Genomic DNA, 12,002 nt, shown 5'->3' with positions numbered 1-12,002 from the left:
AATATCATTGAATGAAAATAATGTGTTGATGAAAGTGAGTTGTAATATTCTCAAGAGAATACTTTCTACAAAATTGTAATATAAAGGTTATACTGGTAATTGATAATAGTCAATTATAACATATAATTATATTATATAATATATATGTATATAGATATATGCTACAGTAAGACCAAGTTTGTGTACAAACTCTGTTCAGTCATTGTCCTTGTTGAATTTGAGCTAAGGAGACTACTAACTACAAGAGGATGTGACTTGATGGAACTTGTATTGAAACTGAACCTGACAGCTGATCCATGATCGCATGTATCGGGCACTAGACGCATGATCTCAGCCAGGTGTGTCTGACTCTGAAACGCTGCGCTGGGAGCCGAACTGCGCTGGAGACTTGTCGAACAGCCGAGTCCCTGGCTGTTTCTTCCAACCCACAGCCCTGGATCGACAAGACTCTGCCTTAACGTATGTAGCCAGAGACCTGTCACTCCAGGGCAGCGCGTGAAGAGAAGCCACCGAGGGCCCACCTGTCCGACTAGTCTCCGGCTGCTTTTAAAGTATATTATTCTCTGAAACGCAGCCTTTCAGAGTCAGACATAGCTGGCTGAGATCATACAACCAGCATCTGTTAGAAGTTGCCTGTGAATTGGGCAGCATGAATCAGTTGTCAAGTTCACTTTAAAGGGGATCGGTCGCCAGGTTTTTGCTACCAAATGTGAGAACAGTTTAATGTAGAAAGAGAGTCCCTGATTCCAGTAATGTGTCACTTACTGGGCTGCTTGCTGTAGTTTTGATAAAATCACTTTTATCAGCAGTAGATTATCACTGGAGTACTAGCAAACCTGCTGCCAGGAAGTCCTCTATATTTCTGAGCTCTGTATAACCCCGTTCACACCAGCAGCTTATTGCCAATTTATTGTGTACATAGAAAGCTGTCAATCAGTGGTGTGGGCAGGATTATACAGAGCTCAACATTCCAATAGAACTGTTAAATCTGCAGAAGAGAAAACAGGGATTTTATCAAAACTGCACATAGCAGCTCAGTAAGTGATAAATCACTGGAGCCAGGGTTTGTATCCTTGCAACATGCTGCTGACACATGAGTAGCGAAAACTTGGAGACTGGTTCCATTTAAGGCTGGAAAGTACTTTAATAATTCATTTCTTTTTTATTCATTATTTAGGGCAGTGCCTGGATGTTTAGGTGACCAAAAACAATTCATTGATAAATATTCCCATCCAATAGAACTTGGCCAAAGGCATAATGCCACAAAGCGAGAACTAGCCACAGGAAGAAAAGTGATGCGAAACCTGTCTGTGAAAATGTCTTCATACTTCCTAAGACGTACCAAGGCTCTTATAAGTAGCCAGTTACCTAAAAAGGAAGATCGGGTCAGTATGCCATTGTGGTATATAGTATAAGTACAATGACAAGAGTTTGGAAGAAAGGCACGGGTTTTCTGTTTGTTTTTTAGTAGATTAGATCAGTTTGATGTTGCCACCTACAACCTTGCGTTTCAGTGGCAATAGTGATATAGACCGTCTGGACCCCGAGAGCGTCATAGGCTATGTTGTGAGGCGAAATTTTAACCCTGCGCGTTCCAATTCACCAAAAAACAATTTTGCCCATATCTACATAATGGGGAAAAAGTGTATGTAATGGCACCTGCACCGTCGCAGCTACACCACAAAATTTGGCACAGTCACACGTCTGGACCCCGAGAGCGTCATAGGCTATGTTGTGAGGCGAAATTTTAACCCCGCGCGTTCCAATTCACCAAACAATTTTGCCCCTATCTACATAATGGGGAAAAAGTGAAAGGAAAAGTGTTGGAGGCAAATTGACAGCTGCCAGATGTGAACAAGGGGGACTTAAAGAATGAGAGCGATGGGGCCAAAGAGTATATACTGTACAGTCGCTAAGGTGGGGCCCTGACATGGGATACTCACCACACAGGGGGATATGAACACACACACAAAATGCGCCACAGAGTACCACATGCTTCACCACATATACCACCCTCAGCACACATTTCACCACACATACACCAACCTCGCCACATAAAAATCGAAACACAAAAGTCGCCACTCAAAACTCGCCACACGTGCAAAACTCATCTCATGGAAAACTCGCCACATACAAAACTTGCACACGCGGAAAAATTGCCACATGCAAAAGTTGCCTCACACAAAACTTGCACAATCTCAAAACACACCACACATAAAACTCGCCACGCGCAAAACTTGCTGCACACAACTTGCTACACTAACCTGTCACATGCAACTCGACACACAAAAAGTTGCTACACGCATGTCGCCACATAAAACTCATCTCACAAAGTCGCTACTCAACAAACACAACTTGACACATGAAACTCGCCCTAAAACACACACAAGTCTGGTATTATCCGTCAAAAATAAAAATCTGATTAATAAGCAGACAAACTACAAGAGTAACAAATGTACCATATAGGAAATACGGCAGCTGTCGGTCACATGACCTGTCTATTACGTGTATCTGTGAGCTAATATATACTGCCAGGGGGGAGGGCTTCCTGTTGGCTGGGGATTTATCAGGCTGCCAATAGCAACCAATCACAGCTCAGCTTCTATTTTGCTACAGTTAATTAATCTTGAGTTCTGATGAACTTTCTGAGGAGAGGGAGGCGAGGCTTGCAGACATGAAAAGAAGAGCTGCTTCCTCAAGGGCCAATGAACTTTCTGAGGAGAGGGAAGCGAGGCTTGCAGACATGAAAAGAAGAGCTGCTTCCTCAAGGGCCAATGAACTTTCTGAGGAGAGGGAAGTGAGGCTTGCAGACATGAAAAGAAGAGCTGCTTCCTCAAGGGCCAATGAACTTTCTGAGGAGAGGGAAGCGAGGCTTGCAGACATGAAAAGAAGAGCTGCTTCCTCAAGGGCCAATGAACTTTCTGAGGAGAGGGAAGCGAGGCTTGTAGACAAGAGAACAAGAACTGCTTCCTCAAGGGCCAATGAACTTTCTGAGGAGAGGAAAGCGAGGCTTGCAGACAAGAGAAGAAGAGCTGCTTCCTCAAGGGCCAATGAACTTTCTGAGGAGAGGGAAGCGAGGCTTGCAGACATGAAAAGAAGAGCTGCTTCCTCAAGGGCCAATGAACTTTCTGAGGAGAGGAAAGCGAGGCTTGCAGACATGAAAACAAGAGCTGCTTCCTCAAGGGCCAATGAACTTTCTGAGGAGAGGGAAGCGAGGCTTGCAGACATGAAAAGAAGAGCTGCTTCCTCAAGGGCCAATGAACTTTCTGAGGAGAGGGAAGCGAGGCTTGCAGACATGAAAACAAGAGCTGCTTCCTCAAGGGCCAATGAACTTTCTGAGAGGAAAGCGAGGCTTGTAGACATGAAAACAAGAGCTGCTTCCTCAAGGGCCAATGAACTTTCTGAGGAGAGGGAAGCGAGGCTTGCAGACATGAAAAGAAGAGCTGCTTCCTCAAGGGCCAATGAACTTTCTGAGGAGAGGAAAGCGAGGCTTGCAGACAAGAAAACAAAAGCTGCTTCCTCAAGGGCCAATGAACTTTCTGAGGAGAGGGAAGCGAGGCTTGCAGACATGAAAAGAAGAGCTGCTTCCTCAAGGGCCAATGAACTTTCTGAGGAGAGGAAAGCGAGGCTTGCAGACATGAAAACAAAAGCTGCTTCCTCAAGGGCCAATGAACTTTCTGAGGAGAGGGAAGCGAGGCTTGCAGACATGAAAACAAGAGCTGCTTCCTCAAGGGCCAATGAACTTTCTGAGGAGAGGAAAGTGAGGCTTGCAGACATGAAAAGAAGAGCTGCTTCCTCAAGGGCCAATGAACTTTCTGAGGAGAGGAAAGTGAGGCTTGCAGACATGAAAACAAGAGCTGCTTCCTCAAGGGCCAATGAACTTTCTGAGGAGAGGAAAGCGAGGCTTGCAGACATGAAAACAAGAGCTGCTTCCTCAAGGGCCAATGAACTTTCTGAGGAGAGGGAAGCGAGGCTTGCAGACATGAAAAGAAGAGCTGCTTCCTCAAGGGCCAATGAACTTTCTGAGGAGAGGGAAGCGAGACTTGCAGACATGAAAAGAAGAGCTGCTTCCTCAAGGGCCAATGAACTTTCTGAGGAGAGGAAAGTGAGGCTTGCAGACATGAAAAGAAGAGCTGCTTCCTCAAGGGCCAATGAACTTTCTGAGGAGAGGGAAGCGAGGCTTGCAGACATGAAAAGAAGAGCTGCTTCCTCAAGGGCCAATGAACTTTCTGAGGAGAGGGAAGCGAGGCTTGCAGACATGAAAAGAAGAGCTGCTTCCTCAAGGGCCAATGAACTTTCTGAGGAGAGGAAAGCAAGGCTTGCAGACATGAAAACAAGAGCTGCTTCCTCAAGGGCCAATGAACTTTCTGAGGAGAGGGAAGCGAGACTTGCAGACATGAAAAGAAGAGCTGCTTCCTCAAGGGCCAATGAACTTTCTGAGGAGAGGAAAGCGAGGCTTGCAGACATGAAAACAAGAGCTGCTTCCTCAAGGGCCAATGAACTTTCTGAGAGGAAAGCGAGGCTTGTAGACATGAAAACAAGAGCTGCTTCCTCAAGGGCCAATGAACTTTCTGAGGAGAGGGAAGCGAGGCTTGCAGACATGAAAACAAGAGCTGCTTCCTCAAGGGCCAATGAACTTTCTGAGGAGAGGAAAGCGAGGCTTGCAGACAAGAAAACAAAAGCTGCTTCCTCAAGGGCCAATGAACTTTCTGAGGAGAGGGAAGCGAGGCTTGCAGACATGAAAAGAAGAGCTGCTTCCTCAAGGGCCAATGAACTTTCTGAGGAGAGGAAAGCGAGGCTTGCAGACATGAAAACAAAAGCTGCTTCCTCAAGGGCCAATGAACTTTCTGAGGAGAGGGAAGCGAGGCTTGCAGACATGAAAACAAGAGCTGCTTCCTCAAGGGCCAATGAACTTTCTGAGGAGAGGAAAGTGAGGCTTGCAGACATGAAAAGAAGAGCTGCTTCCTCAAGGGCCAATGAACTTTCTGAGGAGAGGAAAGTGAGGCTTGCAGACATGAAAACAAGAGCTGCTTCCTCAAGGGCCAATGAACTTTCTGAGGAGAGGAAAGCGAGGCTTGCAGACATGAAAACAAGAGCTGCTTCCTCAAGGGCCAATGAACTTTCTGAGGAGAGGGAAGCGAGGCTTGCAGACATGAAAAGAAGAGCTGCTTCCTCAAGGGCCAATGAACTTTCTGAGGAGAGGGAAGCGAGACTTGCAGACATGAAAAGAAGAGCTGCTTCCTCAAGGGCCAATGAACTTTCTGAGGAGAGGAAAGTGAGGCTTGCAGACATGAAAAGAAGAGCTGCTTCCTCAAGGGCCAATGAACTTTCTGAGGAGAGGGAAGCGAGGCTTGCAGACATGAAAAGAAGAGCTGCTTCCTCAAGGGCCAATGAACTTTCTGAGGAGAGGGAAGCGAGGCTTGCAGACATGAAAAGAAGAGCTGCTTCCTCAAGGGCCAATGAACTTTCTGAGGAGAGGAAAGCAAGGCTTGCAGACATGAAAACAAGAGCTGCTTCCTCAAGGGCCAATGAACTTTCTGAGGAGAGGGAAGCGAGACTTGCAGACATGAAAAGAAGAGCTGCTTCCTCAAGGGCCAGTGAACTTTCTGATGAGAGGAAAGTGAGGCTTGCAGACATGAAAAGAAGAGCTGCTTCCTCAAGGGCCAATGAACTTTCTGAGGAGAGGGAAGCGAGGCTTGCAGACAAGAGAACAAGAACTGCTTCCTCAAGGGCCAATGAACTTTCTGAGGAGAGGGAAGCGAGGCTTGCAGACAAGAGAAGAAGAGCTGCTTCCTCAAGGGCCAATGAACTTTCTGAGGAGAGGGAAGTTAGGCTTGCAGACATGAAAAGAAGAGCTGCTTCCTCAAGGGTCAATGAACTTTCTGAGGAGAGGGAAGCGAGGCTTGCAGACATGAAAAGAAGAGCTGCTTCCTCAAGGGCCAATGAACTTTCTGAGGAGAGGGAAGCGAGGCTTGCAGACATGAAAAGAAGAGCTGCTTCCTCAAGGGCCAATGAACTTTCTGAGGAGAGGAAAGCGAGGCTTGTAGACATGAAAAGAAGAGCTGCTTCCTCAAGGGCCAATGAACTTTCTGAGGAGAGGGAAGCGAGGCTTGCAGACAAGAGAACAAGAACTGCTTCCTCAAGGGCCAATGAACTTTCTGAGTAGAGGGAAGCGAGGCTTGCAGACAAGAGAACAAGAACTTCTTCCTCAAGGGCCAGTGTTGTGAAATGCTTCTATTTGCTTAGTTTTTGCCTTTTAATAATTACATTTCTATCTATTTGTTTTGTGGTTTTTGTGTGCAGAATAAATTAACACATTCTATTTTGCAAACAGCAGTTATTAACCCGGGCGAAGCCGGGTAGTACAGCTAGTATATATATAGATAGATAGATACAGATATGCTTAATATTATTGACATACCGTGATAAAACTAAATCCATGGGCTCTTATTCCAGGGGCATCATTTACTTTTTCAGACCTCATTTCTTTTATACAGTCTGCACTGTAAATGGGTTACAATGAATAAGTCCACAGAGCGGTATTATGGACTGTGTACTGGGAATTATAAGTATTGTCAGTTATGCTTTTTTATTGCCTGCAATACATAGAAACTAAAACCGAAGCACCCGCGTAAGGGTGTGTGCACGTTTATTTTTTAGGTTTGTTTTTTTTTCCTGCACATTTTTGGCGCGAAAAAAGGCAGTGTTTTACAGCAAAGTGAACGAGATTTCTGAAACTTATTTTTTTCTTCCTTGCAGATTTGAAGCCGTTTCAGATCTGCCACATGTCAATTCTTTCAGAGTTTTTCACCCACTCAAATGAAAATCAAAACTGTGCACAAAAACGTGTATTTTACCCAACCTTTTTCCTACCACTCCAGCATTTGCGGAAGAAAAACCTGCTGCAAATACTGATTGTGTGCACATAGCCTATGTGATTGCTCCTTTCTGATCAATATTTTACATTCTTTTTTTATTGTTTATGTTTACAAACTAGAAGTCACAATTTAGTAATGGAATATTTAGGTAGTAAACTGGAGCATCTAGTAGAGGATCCACTAAAGCTAACAATACGTATTGTGTTGTCAATGGTTATTAATGATCAGCATTATACTTATGGTTCCAAAATAACTGGATCATATTTGTAAAATATGAATCTGATGGGCTTTCAAATGTAAACTGGTGGTATTGTGAAAAATTTAAGTAGATGTCCAGGTAAGATCTTAAAATCATTTATTCCCTCTGGGTAGTGTTTGCCTGGTATTTAGTTGGTATTTAGACAATATGATTTTAAATTACAAGCAACTAAGACACCCGTGTAAAAAATTAAATGATCAGATCGTAGCCCCAAATATATAAAGGCTATTAAACTTCATCAAGGGACTAGGACGGAATAGCTAAGCTTCCAGCGATCAGCTGACATGGTTTATGTCAGGAGACCTGAAGGGGTACATGAGGATCAAAGTGGAGAATTGGGGCTGGTCCGGGAGGTAAGTATAGTTTTTTCTTTAGTAATCTTATTCAACACCTTCTGTCCGTCCATAAGGGATTGTGCAGTAGTGAATAACTCTTTTAAATCCAGTCTGTCTTCCCACTGTAGAAATCTTCTCTTTTATGCTCCAGATTTTCTACAGATGTGGTGTAAAGCAAATACACACCAGAATTCGCACAATTGCCTTTTTTTGGTCCAGAGTCCCCTCTAATAAGTATCATCCTACTTATTATTTCAGCTTTTTTCTTTCACCCTGATATATTCAAACAAGATTGTGGACACAACATACATGGGAAGTGGATTGTTAACAGAGTCAACATTTTGACATGGAATCTTTGCCAAAAATTGTGTAACATCTGACAAGTGGGAACTTGGCCTAAGAGTCTCTACATTTTTTTTTGTCAGCAAAATGATACGGAATTAAAACAATGGTGCAATTTACTAATAGTGCCATTTCATTCACTTGTCTGCAGGAGTAAGATACACCAGGTTTATTAAGAGGAATACACCACCTAGCAAATTTGACAAAACTTGGGCTGTGCACCCCAAATAGAAATCTACGCCTGGTATTTGCTGGAGCGGTTTGCTGCTATTGTGCATGTACCAATAATGCCTGCCCCCTCTGAGAAGCCCTTAATATTTTTAAAAAGTGGAGAGTGTTGTAAAATTGGGATAACATTGCCAGGTTCTTTTGTTTTTCAACCCAACCATTTCAAGACCAGGACATTAGCTGTACCATTTGCTAGGTCATTGCTAGCTTTTCTTTTTCATTCATTTCCCTTGTTGTGCCCCCTATGATGTCATAAAAGGCTGTTTTTTTCTGGGTGTGAGGGGGCCATTTCAAAATATATCTGAATATTTTTTATTGATAATATACATATTGCACATATACAGTACATACTAGCTCCAGTTACTAGCACGATTGTGGAGTTGGAGGTTTGGCTTACCGACTCCACAGCCCATGGCCTGGTTACTAGGAAATTTCATTTTAGTGCTTGAACCGCAGAGATGATCTGGGTCTACCAGATAGCATCAGCTACTGCTCTCTTCCTGCACCTGGCAATCACATTATTGGTCCGGAGGAGGAAGTGCCAACAATGTTCAGAAAGGCAGAGATGGTCATATACCATCCCTGCCTTCTCTCTAGGGAGTCTGGCTGTGTCTTACAGCCTGCTTATGGAATGGCTAACTCTGCAATGACGTTCTAAAACATCATGGTGGATTACTCTGTCGCCTTATTGGGGGACACAGAACCGTGGGTGTTATGCTGCTGTCCACTAGGAGGCGACACTATGCATAATCTGAAAAAGATTAACTTTGGCTCCTCCTCTGCAGTATACACCCCTGGACGGCGTCAGCCTTCTCCAGTTTTTGCTTAGTGTCGCAGGAGGCACACCTAAGATTTTTTTTTTTTACTCCGTCTTTTTCCTGGATTTTTTTCCAAAGGACTACAGATGAAGAAAAGAGGGTCTCCAGCGAGACTCCCGGCAAGGCTCCCTCCTCGGTCCCCCATTAGGGGTACCCGGTTGAGGTCGAGGTGGCTATTCCCCATGTCGCTCCCTCACCAGTCCCTCGGGTACTGGTTCGAGGTCGAGACCCCCCTCCTTCCTCAGTTCCGTCCGGCTCTGGGTCGAGGTCGAGGCGACGATGAAGCCCCCTGACGGTGACAGCAGCACCCTCCCTAATCCCCCTCTGGGGGTATTAGGTTGAGACACCGCAGGTAGGGCCTGTACCAGGCACCAGGGACCCCAGTCCACCTGTGGGCACCTTTTGGGACCGTGGGAGGTGCAGAGAGGCCGGGCACTTATCAGAGACCGGGCTCCCTGCACCCCGGTCTCTGCAGCAATGGCGCCCCAAGGGACCCTCCACAGGGCCCCAGTCGCATGCATGGCCCCACCGCCAGCCCTCCTTTCATTCTGGGGGGGTCTGGTTTAAATCCGACCCCCCCCGGACGACCGCGCCGTCCTGGAGCCCTGCTGGGCAGGAGACCTCAAATTTAGGCCGCGGCTTCGGCCTAGCCGAAGTCGCCGCCCCATTACCGCCCCCCGGCCCGCCCCGGATGACGAAAATGACACTGCATTGTCATAGAAGGGGCGGATCGAGGCAGGAAGGGCGCGCTTTTACATGGCCCAGCGCGCCCTTTTCCAGCTCTCCGCCCCCTTCCCTCTCCACCTCAGAATCTGGTGGCCATCTTGCTGCACCTGGAGGAAAGCAGCACAGCAGTCTCCGAGGGGCACAGGACGTGGGACTTATCAGCGCTAGACCTAAGGGGGAGCATCGGTGGGGTAAGATCACAGCTGGGTCCATGGTACTCAGCTGTGAATTCCTATAACCTATAGCGCTCTCCTACTTTCCTCTGCGTAGATACCCCTGTAGGGCCTCCACTAATCAGCCTAGGTACTATGTCGGGCTCAAGGAAAAGAACCAGGCAAGACTGCTTTTATGCAGTCTGCACAGCCTGCAAGGCCACTCTCCCCAGCAGCAGCACGTACCCGCACTGCCGGGATTGTACCCAAAAAACAGGATCAGAACCCCAAGAAGTCCCTACCAACGCTTCTGCGACCGCTACTGCGCCGGAATGGGTGACTCAGATGTCGCAGTCTATGACACAGTCTATAGATAACCTGACCTCCACATTACTGCAGGCTCTGCAGGGTCATGTCTTGGCTATGAACGTTACCCAGCAAAGGGACGTCCGGTCTCATGATCAGGGCGCTTCCGACAGTTTGAGGCGTAAGCGGACCCACAGGTCGCGTTCATCTGCGTCCTCACATAGCAATAGGTCTTCCCCCACCAGGGAAAGACACAGTGGCCTCAGGTCACCGAGGCCATCCCCTGATAGAGAAGGACAATGCGGATCTCCACAACGATCCCAGACCATGGGAAACCTCCGCTCAAGTTCGCCTACTAGGGAGCTCCTTAGCGATGCGCAAGACTTAAAGGGCATATGTGACTCCAATTCAGATAACGAAACAGAGAACGCTTTGCTCCCTTGTCCCCCTAGCAATACTGCGATAGTTGAGGATATCGTCTCTTCCATCCTTCGGGTGCTGGACATTTCAGATCCAACCCTGGAAGCACCAGAACACCAGATTTCCTTTGAAAGTGTTCAGAAACCATCGAAGGTCTTCCCTAATCACCCGGAATTTCAAAAAATCCTTTCTAAGCATTTTTCGCAGCCTGAGAAAAAATTCGCCAATTGCAAGTATTTGGAAGTAAAATACCCCTTTCCACAGAAAGACACCAAGGATTGGACAGATCCGCCTGAAGTGGACCCTCCAGTCTCTAGACTAGCAGCACAAACGCTTCTCTCGCTGCCGGACAGTTCAACCCTCAAGGACACTGCAGACAGACAAGTAGAACGCATGGCTCGTTCAATCTTTGAAGCGGCAGGTGCCTCTCTGGCTCCCGCATTTGCTTCAGTTTGGGCAGCCAAGGCCATCATGGCTTGGGCTGATCTATTGCAAAAGGGCCTTCAAGCTTCAAATCCTCAGCTGGCGGACCAGGCGGTGCAAATTGCAGTAGTGGCAGATTGCTTGGTCCATGCAGCGTTGGACTCTGCAAGAGGGATAGCGGGAATAGCATCAAACGCCATCACAATCCGGCGTATTCTCTGGCTAAGAGAATGGAAAGCGGATGCGGCCTCACAAAAGTCCCTAACAAATCTCCCGTACTTCAGTGGCCGTCTTTTCGGTGAAAAGCTGGATACAATGATATCCAATGCTACCGGGGGCAAAAGTACTTCCCTCCCTCAACTAAGACGAAAACGCACGTTTAAAAGGCGTAATCAATCTCGTTTCCGATCCTTTCGGAATTCTTCAGGCTGGTCTGTCTCACGCCCAGCACAAAACCGTAATCGTTCCCCCCGAAGGGACAACACACGTGCGGCACAGATGCCGGACAGGAACTGGCAATCAAAGGCAAGCCAGGCAAAACCTAAAGGAGGAAAACCTCAGACTTTTCCCTCATCCTGACTCATGCCCTCTGGAAGACACCCCACTTGTAGGCGGACGACTGCTACTCTTTCAGCAGGTCTGGCTGCCTATTACAAAAGACAAGTGGGTCAAGGAAATAGTGTCTTCAGGATACAAAATCGAGTTTACTACCAGCCCACCGCACAGTTTTTTTGCCCTCTGTCCCTCCAAAATCCCCGCTCAAAGCTCAGGCCTTCCGTCAAGCGGTTTCTAACCTCCTGCGAGCAGGAGCCATAGTGCCAGTTCCAGCAGAAGAGCGCTTCCGAGGGTTCTACTCCAACCTGTTCGTGGTGCCCAAGAATGGAGGCAGCGTCCGACCCATACTAGACCTCAAGCAACTCAACAAGTACGTTCGAGTTTGTCACTTCCGCATGGAATCCCTCCGGTCAATCGTTGCGTCTATGGAAAAAGGAGAATATCTTGCCTCCATAGACATACAGGATGCATACCTGCATATACCGATTGCTCCCGCCCATCAGAGGTTTTTCAGATTCGCAATCAACCAAGACCATTACCAGTTTGTGGCCCTCCCGTTC

General features: G+C 46.9%; 1 protein-coding gene across 4 annotated transcripts in view; it reads left to right on the top strand.

Moving 5' to 3' along the window:
• Positions 1 to 12,002, top strand: part of ERCC6L2 (ERCC excision repair 6 like 2) — a 243,374-nt gene that overhangs the window by 44,180 nt on the left and 187,192 nt on the right. For all 4 annotated transcript variants that reach the window (XM_073545954.1, XM_073545955.1, XM_073545956.1 and 1 more), the window contains one exon: positions 1,178 to 1,385. In XM_073545954.1, coding sequence (XP_073402055.1) covers positions 1,178 to 1,385 — 208 coding nt within the window. The remainder of the gene's footprint in view (positions 1 to 1,177; positions 1,386 to 12,002) is intronic.

This window comes from Dendrobates tinctorius, unplaced genomic scaffold, assembly GCF_039654945.1.
Source record: "Dendrobates tinctorius isolate UK_male_01 unplaced genomic scaffold, ASM3965494v1 ptg000144l, whole genome shotgun sequence".
Taxonomy (NCBI): Eukaryota; Metazoa; Chordata; class Amphibia; order Anura; family Dendrobatidae; genus Dendrobates; species Dendrobates tinctorius.
The sequence above is the reverse complement of the archived record's forward strand: the minus strand, read 5'-3'. Positions and strand labels throughout refer to the sequence as shown.